The 20,159-nt window shown below is 38.7% G+C and overlaps 1 protein-coding gene across 2 annotated transcripts in view; it reads left to right on the top strand.

Moving 5' to 3' along the window:
• The window catches only part of BHD (folliculin), a 122,795-nt gene extending 122,264 nt beyond the window's left edge, over positions 1-531 (top strand). For both annotated transcript variants that reach the window (XM_090389316.1, XM_090389317.1), the window contains exon 11: positions 356-531. In XM_090389316.1, the coding sequence (XP_090245442.1) occupies positions 356-454 (99 nt within the window). In that variant the 3' untranslated portion in view covers positions 455-531. The remainder of the gene's footprint in view (positions 1-355) is intronic.
• Positions 532-20,159: the final 19,628 nt, after the last annotated feature.

Genomic DNA, 20,159 nt, shown 5'->3' on the forward strand with positions numbered 1-20,159 from the left:
CCTCATATATAAATATGATATATCCAATGTTATTTTTTACCTAAAATATTAGCACAATATCCAGATTTGCAGCGTGTTAACAGTTCTTCTGTAATGATTTTTCATTGGGTAATAAAATGGGAACAGTCATCCATCATCTTACAGATTCCTTGGATTTTTAACTTAATTTTTGTTGGAAATGATATAAAAGCAAGAATACAATACTCGTTTATGGAAGTGAAGTAACAGTTTCGGTCTTACTCATAGACTATAAACAGAACTAATGTGGTAACTATACTGTATAATACCCAAACAGTGTGATAATTTCAAGAGTGGCTTAAAAGTTTTTAAATTATTATTTTTTATTTCACTGTAGGTGTTGAAATTTTGGATGACTGGCTTAAGTACCCAGTATAAAACACGAATCTTATCATCTTCCATGCAGCAGGGAATTTCAAAGAGTGATAACTCATAAAACCATGTCAGTCCTTACATGAACAGAAAATATATTTAGGAGTTATTTATGACTTTGTAAGAATTGTACATTCAAAAACTGCCAATGTTCTATAATCTTTTCTATGTCAATAGTGCACCTTGGAAGTACTGTAAAATAAATGGTCATTGCTTTATAATGGACATTTTAATTATGTGAATAAATTTCTTTTCTAAAGAAAAGCTGCTTTTGATATAAATTACATAACACAACCAATTACTAACAAAAAGTAGATATAAAGGGGTTTCTAAAGAAAAGCTGCTTTGTTGTTTTGATATAAATTACATAACACAACCAATTACTAACAAAAAGTAGATATAAAGGGGGAAAACCTGAAAAATCTTTATAGTTCATTACCATTAAACTTCCCAATTCAAGAATTTTAATTTAAAATGGAAAATATATATTTCAATTTAAATTGAAATTTAAATAATTCAAATAATTTTGCATAAAAGTTAGAAATTATCAAATAAAAGTTCTATTTTTGAATTCCATGCTTTCTTGAATTTTCTTTTCACTGAAAGGAAAAGAAAGTTCAGGAAAACATGGAATGAGTTTAGATCATACTCATTATGCTATCTAAGCAGTGTTAAGTTTTTTTTTATTATTATTTGTTTCACAAGATATAGCCATGTAGAAAATATTTTCTTGCAGATGTTTATGCATGAAATTTTGCAAAGTTAAAAGGCCTTTAAAAAAAAAAAAAAAGTGCAATATAAGTTTAAACAGGAGCGCTACAGCCATTAAAAAAATGCATAGTATGTAACAGCATGAGACCAGAAGAAAATAAACAAAACAATGAAAGCTGAATGAGAAGAAATGAAAAGTCTGTTTTCAAGTAGCATAAATGAAACAATTTAGAAATAAGCAGCCTTAGCTATACAACATGCTTCAAAAATGTGATATTTCATTATGGTGTTTTTTACAAAAATACAAACAAACAAACAAAAAATTCTCTAAAGGCTTTTTTGGATTTAAAGTAGTCATAAAATTATGACCTCAACCTTTTGTGACTCCTTTTCTGCTTTGACATATAGTGGCTGATAAAAGCAGTATACAGGTAAACAATAAGTGAAGTAATTATTGTTCAAAACATTGATTTTAACCTTTTCTGTAGTATATACATTTTTTCTCGGGCTCCTGACAAGTATATTTATATGTACATTTCTCAAGTATGTTTCCAATTCCATTTATGTACAATAAGTAATTGTACACACAGTTTATGACAGACAGTAGCATGAAATGGTTTAAAATTGGAAGAAATTGCACCTGTCAGCCATTGTTGTCTTGACTTTTGCTTACAAAGGCTGAAATGCTCTAGAATTCAAATTCAGAAGTTGTTGAAATCGGATCTAGTGATATATAAATAGATGCAGAAGGCAGTATTAGAGTTTATTTTTTTACAGAGTGTACCGTTTACTTATACAATAGACTTTCAGAATGACACCTTCGGGGATTCATTGTGCCATTATTTCTATTTTTGCGTTATCTAGAAAGTTTTATTTTTAATATATTTAATGCAGAAATAATGAGACTAAATAAGAAATAGAGAAATGCAGAATGCATTTTTATTAACTGTACATAAAAAACAAACATGTTGATGATCCAATGTTAACAGGACAGACTGCTTCTACAAGGATGGGATTACACTTAAATAGAAAGAGTGCAAGAATATTTGATGATGCTACTGAGGCAGAGTTAGGTGGGTCGGAAAACTGCTAGCTTGGGGGGATACAAGGACCAATAGATTAACAGTAGCCACTGGCAGAGGTGAAAGTAATTCTTGCACTGCTTCTGTTGGAATGAGCAGCAGTCTGGAAAACAAGATGCAGGGTATTTCAGAGACTGCTGGGAGTCATTGCAGTACAAGTAAACTCATGGGTTGTGTTAGGGTAGCTAAGAATAGGAACAGGTGCATCTATACTTGCATATACACCAATGCTAGGAGTTTGGTAAATAAATAAATAAATTTGGTAAGTAAATAAATAAATAAAAAAAGGCAGATATTGTTGGGATATCAGAAACGTGGTGTCACACAGATATAAGAAATGCAGAACTGGAGTTTGGGGAGTACAGTATGTACAAGAAGGATAGGATGGGAGGACTGGTTATGCTATTAGTTAAGAAACACATAAAATCCAAGGAAGGGCAGCCAGTCAACATTGCCGGACAGTGCAGTATCGAGTCAGTTTGGTGTGACATAAGCACTGGGAGATCAAAATTGAGAGTAGGAGTATGCTATAGGCCTAATGACTCTGATGAGTATAACAAAAAATTGTACAGAGAAATAGAGTGAGCCAGTAAATCAGAGAATCTTATAATGGGGGATTTTAATTTCCCAGATATTGACTGGAATTTGTGGGTTGGTCACTCACACACTAGCAAGGCTTTTGTGGATTTATTGTATGATAGTTTTCTACATCATCATGTTAGGGAGGCTACTAGAGGGAGTAATACTCTTGATCTGATTATCAGTAGTGATTCTTCATGCATTAAGAATTTGCAGATAAAAGAACCACTAGGTGATCACAGTGTGCTGAAGTGGGATTTACTCAAAGAGGTAACTACCGTCAGGGGTAAAGAGAAGGGTTTTTGCTTTCGTAAAGGCGACTACGGTGGTCTGAGACAGTGTAAATGGGACCAACGGATGATGTTACCAACAGCAAATTCAAAATGGGAGGCATTCGAAGAATTAATCTTGGAAGCTACTAGGCTTTACATACCAACTAAGAAATATTGTTTAAGGTTTAGGCCTAAATGGATGTCAAATGAACTAATGAGATGTGTAGTGGAGAAGAAAAATGCACAGGATACATATAAATTAATGGGTGACATGGAAGCCTATGATAGATATAAGCTGGTCTAAGTCACAAAGGAGATTAGGTGGGCAAAGGCAGATTATGAGAAATCTTTGGCAGAGGATGCAAAGAAAAACAGCAAAGAGTTCTTTACCTGGATATTGATGGTTCAATTGTTGACGATCCTGCTTAGGTAGCTAACAAACTAAATGAGTATTTTGCATCTACATTCACACATGAGGAGTTATTCAGGGAGGGGAATGCCAGAGGTGAATTAAACTCTAGCAGTGAGCTAGATGATTTTGTAATAACCGAGAGGAAAGTGGAGGAGAAATTGTTGAATATAAACATAAAAAAAGGCACCCGGGGTGGAAGAGATCTATCCATTTATATTAAAGGAGGCAGCAAAGGAAGTATGCAAACCCTTTAGCCATAATTATGAGAGCTTCCTTGGACTCAGGGGAGGTACCCATGGACCTGAGATGGGCAAATGTGACCCCAATTCACAAAGGATGATCAAAGGGCAATGCAAGTAATTACAGACCTGTTAGTTTAATTTCTGTTCCAGGGAAATTAATGGTTAAAGAAGCACTGCAGGATCGTCTAGACAAGACTTCAGTTATGGCTCGGACACAGCATGGTTTTGTTAAGGGGAAGCCTTGTGACCAATTTGATTGGATACTACGATGTAGTTACAAAGGAACTGGATGCAGGAAATAACTTTGATATCATATATTTGGATTTTAGAAAGGCTTTTGATACTGTTGCACATGGAAGACTGCTACACAAATTGGAGCAGTGTGGCATTGGAGGCAAATTGCTGCTATTTATAAAGGGATGGTTGAGTGGGAGAAGACAGAGAGTGGTAATCAATGGACACTGCTCATCGTGGACTAATGTTATTAGTGGAGTCCCTCAGGGTTCAGTGTTGGGTCCATTGTTGTTTTCTGTATTTATAAATGATATTGATGATGGTATATCAGGCCTAATGTCCAAGTTTGCAGATGATACGAAGGTTCCCAGGGTTGTTAAGGACACTAATGACAGTACGCTGCTGCAACAGGATCTAGAAAAGGTAAGCAGATGGACTGAGATGTGGCAAATGAAGTTTAACATTGCCAAATGTAAAGTACTACATGTGGGAAGCAGGAACCTCAGAGTAACGTATCAACTCTGTGGTACTACACTGATAGAGAATAAAAAGGACCTGGGGGTAATTGTGCAGGCAGATATGAAGTTTGCTGAGCAGTGCAGACGGTCTGCAAGAGTAGCTCATGGTGTCTTGTCAATTATATACAGGAATTTTTCTAGCAGGGATAAGGAGGTGATTATCCCCTTGTATAAGGCAATTGTCAGGCCACCCCTTGAGTACTGTATACAAGTCTGGAGGCCTCATTTTAAGAAGGATGTATAGTACGAATACAGAGAAGGGCAACAAGAGTAGTGAATGGAACGAAGGGTTTCGCTTAAGAAGAAAGGCTTAAGTTTTGCAGATTGCAGTGTCTGGAGAGTAGGCACCTGGGAGGTGATCTGATTGAGGTGTAAAAAGCCTTGAATGGTTTGAGCATGCTCAATGCTGATGGGATTCTTCCTCTTGTTCAGAATAATCACCTGAGAGGGCATAAATTCAAATTGAGGAGACAGTTGTAGGATATAGATATGCGGAAGTTTGCCTTTAGCCAGCGGGTAGCTGATGGAACAGACTTCCATCTTCTGTTGTGGAAGTTGATAGTCTAAATAAATTTAAGGCTGAGCTGGACAGGTATTTGGAACGAAATGGATGGGTAAAATGGGAGCGGTTTTTTTTTTTTTTTTTGCCTGATTCTGCATAAGCTTGCTTTCTTGCATCGTATGCCTATGCTAATGTTATATTCTGCCATTAATACACTCCTGCTTACACCCCATTCTGTTTTCTTTATTATATCAAATTTAGTCTGTGCGTGTAACACAGTGGCATCGTCACTGTCCTCCCAACACCGTGTGATAAAGGCCCGGGTTCAAATCCTGTTGATGCCATGAGGAACTTTTATGGGCTTTTTTCACTCTGGCTGAGCTAGTCAGTCTCAAGAGTAGATAGCAAGGTTGTGTCCCCAGAAAATGAGGTTTTTCGTCCATAAAAACAGGTGAATTGACCAACAGGCGAATTTACAGACACAATACATGTGTATATGTGTATTGTGTCTGTATAGATTTCCAGGCAACCCTAATGTAATAGTTTGGATTATATCAAGTTTGTCACTAAGCTTTAATGTTGTTCTTTTCTTCTCTGTATGAAGTTTATTAATTTTAGGAACCATAGTGGGAGGGGGCTTTTAATTTAAAATAAATGTAAAACAGCGGCATAATCCAGGATATCAGTACAAAATTCACTTTCAGAATGGCAAACTTAAACAAATACAGTAATCACAGGACTTGCAGTTTTATTTTTTTCGGCACTGCAAAACATCTGCGCTGTATCTAAACATCTGATCTCAATGTGCTGTTAGTTCGAATGTTCCATTATTTGGGGTGCCATTATTTTGACAATATACTTACTGTATTACTGAATTTTACATTAACCTGTTGTTTGGTTAGGATAACAATATCTTGAGATAAAATGATATCTTAATTGAGTTGAAAGAAGTGTATGGGTGACTTTCTTTCTAGAAAGTTACAAGGGTAACTTTCTAGTTTTAGGGTTATGATATATTAAGATTACATATCTTAGACCAGGGATTGTCAGTTAGTCTTCTTAATTATAGTGGTCTATTAAAAAAATGTACTCCATTACAGTCTAGATCCCTTTTTGGTATAAAATTAATAAAATATATTTTATATTATCTACGTGTTGTCGGCCTGTACATGTTTTGCTCACACAACATGTACAGGCCCATAATCCTTTAGTTGATTCACTTTAAATTAAAATCCAATTATAAATTTCTTCAATACGAAACGTTTGCAACAGAATGGTTCCACCATAATACCTCATGGGAAATATTAAACACAATTACCCACTAGTCTTTCTTCAATATGGAATCTCGTGCAGATAAAATTCCCATGTGTTTAGGGAAGGCACATCATGGGACTCACGATTCCTTTAAAAGCTCTATCTCTGCTTACATTTTAGCCGACTGATGATGAACATTTCGAAAGTCTGCCGTTTACACTCTCAGCCTTTTATGTTATAGTTTCAAGGTTTAAAATTTTAAATTTTAGTTTCATTCAGTGTGATTTTATAGATGGCAACCAGAGGAATTGGGTACTTCTTCCTCCAGGCTTAATCTTTTAATGTGATGTAACCCTTCATTTCTAATTTAATCACATTTTAATGCTTTTCCCTTCCTATAATTCCATGTGTTAAAATATGGATAAATGAGGTGAGTACCAATAGATTAAACTATTGCTATTTTATTGAGTATATGATTTATATTAAACAAATAGAAAATAAAATGCAAAAGATGTGGTGTCCTGACAGTCTTTCAAGGAAGTGGATCATAACAGCCTGCAGAGGAAGAAAGCGCACACTGCAGTTTTTTTTAAGTACAATGTTCTTTAAAAAAGAAGTAAAAAACTGGTTATGAATGTTTGCTTCATCTTTCCTTTTAAATCCCTGTAGGATTTCTTGTGAAGGGCTGTAAGAGCCTCCAATGTTTTTTAAATGACAGTCAATTTCAAACACCTTGTCAGACTGATAGAACGTTAGATGTCCAGCTTCCTCCTGAGGTTTTATTCCAAACCTGAGGTTTGATTTCATCTAGAGTTTGTTTATACAGTTAGCGATATTGTACCTAATCCAGAAACTGCTGACATAGAAGTATCCTCTCTATTTGGTCAAAAATTATGTGGCTGTGTAAGTAATAGGACTTATTGTACCAATTACTTTATGGAATTTATAGAACTTTATGTTCCGACGATTTATAGAACTTTATGTTCTGACGATTTATAGAACTTTGTTCCTGATCCAGCTGATTAATCAGCTAAATCAGGGTCTGATATACACCTCTGTGGCATAACTACAAAGAGATGGGTACATATGTATGGTGGACATGTAACATAGACGTGCAGAGAAACTGCCTGAAAATATCTCAAACTACTTTTAAAACATTCAAATTATGATCTTTAAATTTAGAAGAGTTTAAATCTTTAAACTCTTCTAAATTTAAAGTTGATCTTTAAATTTGGAGAGATTGCTTCTACAGGGATGGGATACACTTAAATAGAAAGGGTGCAAGAATATTTGCTGATGCTATCGAGGCAGTGTTAGGTGGGTCGGAAAACTGCTAGCTTGGGGGGAGACAAAGACCAGTAGATTGACAATAGCCACTGGCAGAGGTGAAAGAGATTCTTGCACTGCTTCTATTAGAATGAGCAGAAGCCTGAAAAACAAGATGCATGATATTTCAGAGACTGCTGGGAGCCATTGCGGTACAAGTAAACACATGGGTTGTGTTAGGGTAGCTAAGAATAGAAACAGGTGCAGGTATACTTGCGTGTACACCAATGCTAGGAGTTTAGTAAATAAATTTGATGAATTTGAGGTATTGCTCAAAACATCAAAGGCAGATATTGTTGGGATATCAGAGACGTGGTGTCACACAGATATAAGGGATGCAGAACTGCAATTTGGGGAGTACAACGTCTACAGAAAGGATAGACAGGATAGGAAGGGGGGGAGGGGTTATGCTATTAGTTAAGAAACACATAAAAACCAAGGAAGTGAAGCCAGTCGACATCGCTGGACAGTGCAGTGTTGAGTCAGTTTGGTGTGACATAAGCATTGGATTATACATTGGATTATATCAGTGTTGAGTCAATTTGGTGTGACATAAGCATTGGGAGATCAAAATTGACAGTAGGAGTGAGCTATAGGCCTAATGACTCTGATGAGTATAATAAGAAACTGTACAGGGAAATAGAGTGGGCCAGTAAATCAGAGAGTCTTATAATGGGGGATTTTAATTTCCCAGATATTGACTGGAATTTGTGGGTTGGTCACTCACACACTAGCAAGGCTTTTGTGGATTTATTGGATGATTGTTTTCTACATCAGCATGTTCGGGAGGCAACTAGAGGGAGTAATACTCTTGATTTGATTATCAGCAGTGATTCTTCATGCATTAAGAATCTGCAGATAAATGAACCACTAGGTGGCAGTGATCACAGTGTTCTGAAGTGGGAGTTACTCAAAGAGGTAACTACCATTAGGGGTAAAGGGAAGGGTTATTGCTTCTGTAAAGGCGACTACGAATGACTGAGACAGTATTTAAATTCTATACAGTGGGACCAACTGATGATGTTACCAACAGCAAATTCAAAATGGGAAGCATTCAAAGAACTTATCTTGGAAGCTACTAGGCTTTACATACCAACTAAGAAATATTGTTCAAGGTTTAGGCCAAAATGGATGTCAGATGAACTAATGAGGCATATGGCAGAGAAGAAAAATGCATGGGATACTTACAAATTAACACATGACACAGAAGCCTATGATAGATACAAGTTGATATGCAACCAAGTTACAAAGGAGGTTAGACAGGCGAAGGCAGATTACGAGAAATCCTTGGCAAGGGATGCAAAGAAAAACAGCAAAGAGTTCTTTACTTATGTAAACTCCAGAAGGAAGGGGATGAATCAGATTGGTCCACTTGATATGCAACCAGTTGATATGCAACCAAGTTACAAAGGAGGTTAGACAGGCGAAGGCAGATTACGAGAAATCCTTGGCAAGGGATGCAAAGAAAAACAGCAAAGAGTTCTTTACTTATGTAAACTCCAGAAGGAAGGGGATGAATCAGATTGGTCCACTTGATATTGATGGGTCAACTGTTGATGATCCTGCTCAGGTAGCTAACAAACTAAATGAATATTTTGCATCGACATTCACACATGAGGAGTTATTCAGCGAGGGGAATGCCAGAGGTGTATTCAACTCTAGCAGTAAGCTACAGAATCTTGAAATAACTGGGAGTAAAGTGGAGGAGAAACTGTTGAAGATAAACACAAGAAAGGCACCCGGGGTGGATGGGATCTATCCAGTTATATTAAAGGAGGTAGCAAAGGAAGTAAGCAAACCCTTAGCCATAATTATGAGAGCTTCCTTGGACTCAGGGGAGGTACCCATAGACTGGAAATGTACAAATGTGACCCCAATTCACAAAGGAGGATCAAAGGCTGACAGAAGTAATTATAGACCTGTGAGCTTAACTTCTGTTCCAGGAAAATTAATGGAGGCACTGGTTAAAGAAGCACTGCAAGATCATTTAGACAAGACTTCAGTTATAGCTCGGACACAGCATGGTTTTGTTAAGGGGAAGTCTTGCCTGACCAATTTGATTGGATACTATGATGCAGTCACAAAAGAACTGGATGCAGGGAATAGCTTTGATATTATATACTTGGATCTTAGAAAGGCTTTTGATACTGTTGCACATGGAAGACTGCTACACAAATTGGAGCAGTGTGACATTGGAGGCAAATTGCTGCTATGGATAAAGGGGTGGTTGAGGGGGAGAAGACAGAGAGTGGTAATCAATGGACACTGCTCATCGTGGACTAATGTTATTAGTGGAGTCCCTCAGGGCTCAGTGTTGGGTCCATTATTGTTTTCTGTATTTATAAATGATATTGATGATGGTATATCAAGCTTAATGTCCAAGTTTGCAGACGATACAAAGGTTGGCAGGGTTGTCAAGGACACTACTGACACTATGCTACTGCAACAGGATCAGGAAAGGTTGAGCAGATGGGCTGAGAGGTGGCAAATGAAGTTTAACATTGACAAATGTAAAGTACTACACATGGGAAACAGCAACCCCAGAGCAACGTATCAACTCTGTGGTACTACACTGACAGTGGTAGAGAATGAAAGGGACTTGGGGGTGGTTGTGCAGGCAGATATAAAGTTCTCTGAGCAGTGCAGACGGGCTGCAAGAGTAGCTCATGGAGTATTGTCAATGATATACGGGAATTTTTCCAGCAGGGATAAGGAAGTGATTATTCCCTTGTATAAGGCAATGGTCAGGCCACACCTAAAGTACTGTATACAGGTCTGGAGGCCTCATTTCAAGAAGGATGTAGAGCTGCTGGAACGAGTACAGAGAAGGGCAACAAGATTAGTGAATGGAACAAAGGGGTGCTCTTACGAAGAAAGGCTTAAGTTTTGCAAATTAGTGTCTGGAGACTAGGCACCAGCGAGGTGATCTGATAGAGGTGTATAAAGCCTTGAATGGTTTGAGCATGCTCAATGCTGATGGGATTCTTCCTCTAGCTCAGAATAATCACCTGAGAGGGCATAAATTCAAATTGAGGAAAGACAGATGTAGGATAGACGTGCGGAAATTTGCCTTTAGCCAGCGGGTGGTTGGTTGGTTGGTGGAACAGACTTCCATCCCTTGTAGTGGAGTTTGATAGCCTAAATAAGTTTAAGGCTCAGCTGGACAGGTATTTTGAACGAACAGATGGGTGAAGTGGAAGTGGGTTTTTTTTTTTTTTTTTTGGCTGATGCTGCATAAGCTTGCTTTCTTGCATCAAATGCCTCTACTAATGCTAATGCTAGAACAACTTTTTAATTTATTCAATTCATTTCTGGTTGCAATTTCTATTACGATATCCTTATCTCTAACTTTACGAATGGATTTAATAGTAGTAGTAGTAATAGAGGCATGTGATGCAAGAAAGCAAGCGTCTGTGCTTATGTAGCATCATCCAAAAAAAGAAAAAGCAATTTCACACAAACATTCCTTCTAAAAGTTTGTCCAGTTCTTCCTTGAATTTATTTAAGCTATCAACTTCCACAACTACAGATGGAAGTTTGTTTACAGCAATTAATCACCCGCTGGCTAAAGGCAAATTTCCGCACATCTATTCTACAACTGTCTTTCCTCAATTTGAATTTATGCCCCTCAGGTTTGTAATCTGAGGGGGCATAAATTCAAATTGAGAAAGGACAGTTGTAGAATTGCCCTTCTCTGTACTCGTTCTAGCAACTCTACATCCTTCCTAAAATGAGGCTTCCAGACCTGTATGCAGTACTCAAGGTATGGCTGATCATTCCCTTATAGAAGGGGATAATCACCTTATCTCTGCTCGCAAAATTCCGGTATTTCTTTGACAAGACCCCCATGACCTACTCTGGCAGCTGACTGCAGTGTTCAAAGTTTGAACACTGCAGACAATTACTCCAGGTCCCTTTCATTCTCCACTACTCTGAGTGTAACACCACATAGTTGGTACATTTCTCTGGGGTTACTGCTACCCATATGCAGTACTTTGCATTTGTCGATGTTAAACTTCAGTTGCCACTTCTCAGCCTATGTACCCAACTTTTTCAGATTCTGTTGCAGCAGCAGCATACTGTTATTATCAACCCTGCCACTCTTTGTATCATCTGCGAACTTTGATATTAAGCTTGATATGCCTTCATTAATATCATTGATAAATATACAAAACAACAATCGGCCCAACTCCGAGGGACACCACCAATAACATTAGGCAATGTAGAGCAGTACCCATTAACATTAGTAGAGGCATACGATGCAATAAAGCAAGCTTATGCAGCATCAGCCAAAAAAAAAAAAAAAAGCCTCTCCATTCAATCCAAATGCCTGTCCAGCTCAGCCTTAAATTTATTTAGGCTATTAGCTTTCAAAACAAAAGATGGAAGCCTGTTCCATCAATCAACTGCCTGCTGGCTAAAGGCAAATTTCCACACATCTATTCTACAACTATCTTTCCTCAATTTGAAACTGTGCCCCCTCAGGTTCTTAATCTGAGCAAGAAGAAGAGTCCCATCAGCATTCAGCTTACTCAACCCATTTAAGGCCTTATACACCTCAATCAGATCACCTCGTAGGTGCCTACTCTCCAGATGCTGCAGTTTGCAGAACTTAAGCCTTTCTTGATAAGAGCACCCCTTTGTTCCCCTCACCAATCTTGTTGCCCATCTTTGTACTTGCTCTAGCAACTCTACATCTTTCCTAAAATGAGGCCTCCAGACCTGTACACAGTACTCTAGCTGTGGCCTGACCATTGGCTTGTATAATGGGATAATCACCTCCCTGTCCCTGCTAGCAAAATTCTTATATATCATTGACAAGACTCCGTGACTTGCCCTGGCAGCCAGTCTGCACTGTTCAGCAAACTTCATATTTGACTGCACAATTAACCCCAGGTCTTTTTAACTTTCCCCTTCCCTGAGTGTAGTACTATACAGTTGGTACGTTTCTCTTTGGTTATTGCTACCCATATGCAGTACTTTGCATTTGTCAATGTTAAACTTCAGTTGCCACTTCTCAGCCCATCTCAACTTATCTAGATCCAGTTGGAGCAGCATGCTGTCTTTACCGTCGTTAACAACCCTGCCAACCTTTGTATCATCTGCAAACTTGGACATTAAACCTGATATTGAACTACCTCGAATAAGCAACGCTCCGACAATGGATTCTTGAATAAGCTACACTTTGCCAATAGATTCTCAGCGGATACCATCACCCCACCACCCCTGGGTGGTGATATCTGCTGAGAATAAATAACATTAGTCTTCTCCATTGGTGAAGCGTTGCTTATTGGAAGTAGTGCAATATTGCGGCAACTCGTGAAAGCATCACAATATGAGATACATGAATATCAAAAACGATGCCATTTCACCCACTTAGTATTTAGTATTAGTAATGGCCACATGGTGTAAGGAAGCCTATGGTTTATCATGCACCAGCCGAAAAACAAAATATATATAATAAATAAATAATAATAAAATAAAATAAGAATAAAAACAAATTAATAATAAGAAGAAAATTTAAAATAAAATAATAAAAATTAATAAGAGAAAAGGAAATGGATAACCTATGCATTTCCCTCCTCCGTTAGGTAATTATCCAGCTGGCCTTTGAATTTCCCCAGACTGTCAGCCTCTACCACCGATGCAGGTAACTTATTCCAGTAATTTATACCTCACTAGCTAAAATAAAACTTCCTGCAATCCAGTCTTAACAAATCCCCCCTTAACTTGAAATTATGGCCCCTAGTTCTAGAATCATTTATTTTATAACCGTGAAAATTTCATCCTTATTCATTTTGCTTATGCCTCTCAGAGCCTTAAATACCTCAATCAAGTCTCCTCTAAGGTGCCTAGTTTCCAAGCTCTTCAACCCACATATTCGAAGTCTATCCTCATATGGACACATGCCCTTTTGCTGATCTCACCAGGCGAGTTACCCATCTCTGGACCCTTTCAAGAAGAACTATGTCTTTATTTAGGTGTGGTCTAACAATAGCCTTATATAACAGGATTATGGCGTCCTTGTTCATTCGTTTTGGTTTGTTTTTTTTTTCTTTTATTTAGTAAAGCAGCCGGCCCCTAGCCAAAAAAAAAATCTGGGAAATCTGCAATACAAATCAACTGTACTGTGCAATGGTCATCCCCTCAGCTACAGCACAACAACCTGGCAAGTAAGCTACAGCAGAAACCAACGAAGAGACACTGTCCACAGATGAGCACAAGCATCACATCCTACAGACTGATCATCACAACGAGCTGGACATGTAGGTTACAACAGAAACCGATGAAGAGACACTTTCACATGAGCACAAGTATCACATCTTGGAGATTGATCATCGCCGGTTTTCTCCAAAAGACAGAGTTCAACGAACAGCCATCTACCAGCAGCCAGAGAGCTCAACAGAAGTTACTGATATTAACCAGCAAAACCAAGCTGGAAGAAGGTGTTATTGCAGGATCAAATCCAAGTAAACAACTAAGGCTTCTTGCCAACTGCGTTGGCAGGAGCAGAAGTGGACACCCACCCATTAAGGAAACAGAGTACCAACATCCTGTCCATCTCTGCAAAGAATTTTCTCTGTTCCTATATAAAAAATAACATACCATTCCATGTAAAGAAGAGGGTATAGTCCACCAATTCATCAATTATTCATCCTTAACTCTTCCAATTGCAAAAGTATATTCCTTCTCACGAAAACCGAATTTGCAAAATTTTGAAAGGCAATAAAATTTTCCTTTGTTTTAATAAGTAGTGGCTCAATCCCATCCACCAGACGAGTTACATTATGAACATTATTCACTAAATCTAAACGCAAACCAGTATATGCCAAACAATTAAACACAAAATGTTCCCATGTTTCCAGATCACCACACGTACAGTTGCATCTTGCTACGATTCCAAGACACTTCAATTTAGCGAAAAATGATCCGTGACCTGTTAGTAAGAAAGTACAACGTAGATTTGGTACTAACCGGATTGGTTCAATATAATTCACACCCATGGGCGTCCACAGAAAATTTTCCAGGGGCAAAGCTTGGAGACAAATAATTACATCAATAAATTTTCATTTAATTTTTTTTTGGGGAGTTTTTTCACCAGTAGATTATAGAATATAGTATTGCATCAATACAAGAACATATACATAATGCATATAAATTTCTCAATCACTTTTACGATTATAATTTGTGGAATTTTTTACTCAATCCCAGGGGGGGGACAAGTGCCCCGTTTCCACCCTCTGCGGACGCCCATGTTAACACCATTAAAATAAGGGAAAAGTTTGAATGTTATTCTACCTTTTTCCGAACAATTCCATCTGTTTTGCCATTTTTTTAAAAGGAGCTCCCAAATCCTCTTCTTTTCGTTTCTCAAGTCATTTGAAGTGTTAATTTTGATGTTCAACAACTTGGATTTTATACCTCTTCTCAAATAAAATGATAGGCTTCTAAACACTAATTGCAAATCAAGTGGCATTTTGCCAGCTAACACTTGCAAAGCTTCTGTGGAAACCGTTCTGCAGGCAATAACCATTTTGAGTAACATAACTCGATGTATAGAATAGAGCTTTCTGGCATGGCTAACCCAGATTGATGCACCATACGTAACAATCGGCAGAAAAATGCAATCATAAATCAAATGGAGTTCTTTCCCCTTATTCCCCTTCCACCCACGTTATTCTTGAGATCATTACAATAAATTTCTTCACTTTCTCTTATATATAAATAATATGCGGGATAAAGTCCAAGCCACTAGCAATACATCTTCCCAAGTATTTAATCATTAACACCTCCTGTAAGGAAATACCATTCAACCTTACGAGCGGAGGTCTACTAAGAGCCAATTTACCCTTCAACATCATGATTTTAGTTTTGGATATGGAGATTGTCAACCTATGTAAATTCACCATTTGCATAATTCTTTCAATATGCAATCAGAACTCATTTCAAGCTCCTTTCTGGTGTTTCCGTGCACAAGTATTACCATATCATGTGCATAAGCTATTGTGTGTGAGTGGTCAAATTCTCTCTTGAGCCAATCTTCCAAAACCAAGTTCCACATTAAAGGACCAAAGACAGATCCCTGTGGACAGCCTCGAGTCACACGACGAGTAATTGATCCAAAATTCGACTTAACTGTTACTGCGCGATCCCTAAAGTAATATTTAATTATAGAGAAAATATTAAAAGAACATTTAGCCATGCACAACATCATCAGTACACCGTCCCAACTAATGGAATCATAAGCACGAGCAAAGTCTACAAAAATTTCCAAGGTATATTTATAATTCGATTCCCGAACATTGCGAACTAAAGAGTGAAGAGCGTCCTCCATATCTACACCAGGAGTGAAACAATATTGTCTGTTAGAAACGCCAGCCCCCAGGGGCTCACATCTGGTGAGTATGGGCTTGGCACACCCAGGGTTCCGAGTTGGATATCATGATTCTTCTTTCTCGATGATTCTCTCTCTCTCTCTCTCTCTCTCTCTCTCTCTCTCTCTCTGGGGTAATTCAGAAAAAATTTTTTTTTTTTTGCCTGGTGCAGCATAAGCCTCAGGCTTCCTTGCACCATATGGCTGATAATAATAATATTACTTCTTTGCTAGATAGCATTCCGCATGGCTAAAAGCTTCTCATAAACTTTACCAAGACCAGGAAACAATGCAATAGGTCTATAGGAAGCAGGTGAACTGGTTGGCTTGGTTGGAGATTTTAGGATAATCTTGAGCAGTGCATCCTTCCAAGGAGACGGAAATGCACCATCTCTTAGACAGTTATTAAAAACTTGTAACAATTCGTTTGAATAAAGATTAGAGGACTTTTTTGATTACCTCTTCCTCCAGTAGGTCCATATCTGGACATTTGTTATTTTTAATGGACTTAATAACGGTGAAAAGTTCATCATGGGTAATTCTTCAATGTCATTACCATACGACTCATTCAATGCCTGCATATGACGATGTTCTAGATTAACACATGGGTTATCAGTAACGTTATCATTACCTATAAGGTGATCTAAGATTGCACTCATGGAATCTTCCCAACTACACATCTCAGTGGTGCCCTTGCCAATGGAATATATAACATCAGCAGCTTCTCTGAATTTGCCAGTACAAATTTTATAAACCAATCCCCAAGGGTCATTATTTCCTGCTGTTTTCGCCAACGTTTTACAGCAGTCATATTTCTGTTTAGTGATAGCATGGACATACTTATTAAGTCTTTCTTTAATCGAATAACTTCCCTACGTTTGCTCTTCTGAAATTGCTTCCTAGCCTTATTAACCTGTTTTTTCAATAGAGGTCCAGACTTAACTGGTCCATGTTTTATCTGTTTCCATTTCATAGCAGTTACAAAAAAAAAAAAAATGATATTAGGGTCCCCTGTAAATGATTACATCTACCCATATTTATTTTGTCTGTAAATTGCGTGTGTTCTCTGGTCAGTTTGCTGGACGAAAAAAAACCCCAGTTTCTGGGGGGAAAACTTTGCTATCTACGCCTGAGACCGATTAACTCAGCCACAGAGTTAAAAAAGCCCACTAAAGTTCCTCGCGTCATGGACAGGATTCGAACCCGGGCCTTCTCCACCCGGGGTGGGAAAGACGGTGACAATACCACTGTACTACCCGCGCAGACTCATAGCAGGTACAGAGTACAGAGTATTTTGGGGTCTAACGGCACCAGGGATTTACCCCATCTAGGCGTATGTTATTTGTATCGAGGACAGTACGCTGTCAAGGCCAGAGGTTTAAAAGTGTGTGGGTCATGTGTTGTGTAATATGTTGTGCCCCTTGTTCCTCTGGCTTGTTAGCCACCAGGCCCCAGATGGGATCTGTCGTTTACGTACTCCGCCACGTGGAGGCCAGCCAGGTGTTCCCTTAATGTTTGCTCTGGCAGGTCCTACCACCTATTTTCCTGAGATTTCAATGGCTAGGACCTAAAAAAAATAAAATAAATAAAATAAAATAAATAAAAAAAATTAAAATAAAAATAATAAAATAAAATAAAAATAAAATAAATAAAAAATAATTAAAATAAAAATTCTTCCTTTCTTTTGGGCACAGATGGTACATTATACGCTGCTTAGAGGGCTATAAGGGATAAGCGCTGGAGGTGATAAGATTTCCTAATAGGTCGGGCATGAATTTTGGTGTTTTAAATTTGTACGTGTGGGGCAGACGCTGTTGTAAGGGGAAAGAGATGGGAGGGGAGGTGGAAGACTGGGGGGTTGGAAATTGGAAGTAAGGGGTCTATAGGGAAGATGACCCCTGTTGAAATAGTGGAGCATGCCCATGCCCCACCAGAGGAGAAAGAGGGGTGGCAGGAGGGGGAGGAGACAGCAGGCCGTCCCCTCCCCCCTGCTAGGGAAAGAGGAGTAAAAAGCAGGCTAGACAGAGCTGGGGCACTATATGGCTGTATGGCATCATAAGATGCAATCTTCGAGGTCCGAGTCCAAGTTGCAATCTTCGTCTTTGCATTGGTCTGGTGGAGGTCCAAGTCCAGAAGTCAGGTCCAGTTTGTTACGTTCATGTGTTGTATCTGTTTCAGGTGGTCACTAGTTCAGAGTTTCGCAGTCTTCTCAGGTAGTTACGTCTGTGTTTTCATAGGTTAGTGATGATGTGGCAGGGACCTTTGTCTTTCAAAGAGTTTGCGGGCAAAGACAGTGAAAGCCCGGTAATTATCTTCTTCTTGCAATATTATTTCTTCTCGGTTTTTTAGCAAGGAGTTGATGCGTGTATGTAGCTGACATCTGAGGTCCTCATACTTGTCACAGTCATGGATAAGATGTTCCCAGGTTTCCTCCTGACCGCAGTTATAACTCGGGTTGTCGGAGATTCCCAGCTCGTGGAGTTTCCCTCTGAAGGAGCCGTGTCCTGTAAGAAGGAAGGTGGTGTGCAAGCCAGGGGAAAACCAGGACGGGGAAATAGGATATACCCTGCTGACATCGGGTATAAATTTTTGCCCTTTTGTTGTAAGATTCCATCTATTTTGCCAGATAGATTGCAGGTGTTCCGTTAACTTCTTATTTTCTGAGGATTTGCTTTTCTGTGGATCTGTTGTGCAGCCTTGATAAGTTGTAGTTCTTCCTTTCGAATGTTGGTATAACAGCCCACAGCGCACAATCTCCAGGTCCAGGGGAAGGAAGCCTGCCAGGACCTGGAGTGCATGGGTGCTCACCGTGCAGCAGGCTCTAGTTGTTGTCAATAGTATGGATCGGTGGATCGACTCCAGCTTTTTCTTGCTGACTGCTGTGTTTGCTTTCTGATACCAGGCGCCTGCCCCATAGGCAAGGATAGGGATGAAGAGAGCTTTGTATAGAAGGGAGAGGGCCCTCTTCTTTAGTCCCCAGTCCCTCCTGGTGATTTCGGTTATCAGAGCCGAGAGCCTCCTTGTTTTCGTTCTGAGATAACAGAGATGAGATGTGAAGTTCAAGTTTCGGTCTAGTATTATTTATTCCTAAGTATTTTAGTTCCTGTTTGAGTTTGATGGTTGCTCCATTTATTTTGATTAGTGGAGGTCTACCAGGGTCAAGAGCACCCCTGAGGAGTATTGAGTTTGTTTTTTCGGTTGAGATCGTTAGAAGATTCCTCTTGGCCCAATCCTGTAGCATGTGTGTGGCCTGATTGCCTATGACCTCCAGTTGAGCCCCCTGCTATCTGCTTGAAGCATCATAATCAGATCATCAGCGTATGCCTGTGTAATGACATTTGGAACATCCAGATTTAAAAACTCATCAAGCATCAGGTTCCACAGGAGCGGCCCCAGGACGGAGCTACACACGCATCATAGATAAGTTTTTGCAAAAAAACTCCACAGAGTTATCACCGATCATGTTAGACAACTCAGAGATCGCAATCATGGCCCGCTGAAGACTTCTCTCAAAGTTATCCCAGTTTGCATTCTTAACCTGATATTGATTCAAGCTAACACTGTTTTCCCTATGTGTATTGATTTCATAAAATATCGCACGATGATCACTCAATACCCAGTCAGATTTGTTTTTCCATCCACAGACAAATCTAGCGCCAATTGAGTTTGTAAGAGTTACGTCTGTTTGATTCACCATTTACTGTCCAAAAGGTGGATTCCTCCCCAGGTTGATTGTGAACCATAAGCTTCCGCTCTGCTATCTAAAGCCTTCCCTCTATAATCAGTAGTGCCACTGAACCAAAGTGAACTCTTGGCATTAGAATGAATTGCAAACAATACAGGCAAATCTCCTAGTTTATCAAGAACACTATCCATATAAACTAAATATGGCCGAATGTCAGAGTTGTATTCAAAATATATTGAAACAAATGCACCAACAGTAGACTGAATGTTAACACAAACCGCATGACTGCTACATAAGGATTCAATTTTGGCTAATACTAAATCAGAATTAAACACAATTATTGCAGCTCTCACTTCTGGACAAGGATTATATATGACCTTACAGGAAAGGGGATAACCAACTATCTTATCATTCACATAATAAGGTTCTTGGACGCAAGCAACATCGATATTTTCTCGTTGACATAACAATTTGTATTTCAACCGCAACAGATCGAGAATGCTGCGCATTCAGCTGCATTATTTTCAAACCTTGAAACGAACTTATATTGTGAGTGTACTGATTTGAGCTACAGTAAT

Source organism: Mastigoproctus giganteus, chromosome 14 (assembly GCF_048544385.1).
Source record: "Mastigoproctus giganteus isolate SK-2022 chromosome 14, ASM4854438v1, whole genome shotgun sequence".
In the NCBI taxonomy this organism is placed as follows: domain Eukaryota; kingdom Metazoa; phylum Arthropoda; class Arachnida; order Uropygi; family Thelyphonidae; genus Mastigoproctus; species Mastigoproctus giganteus.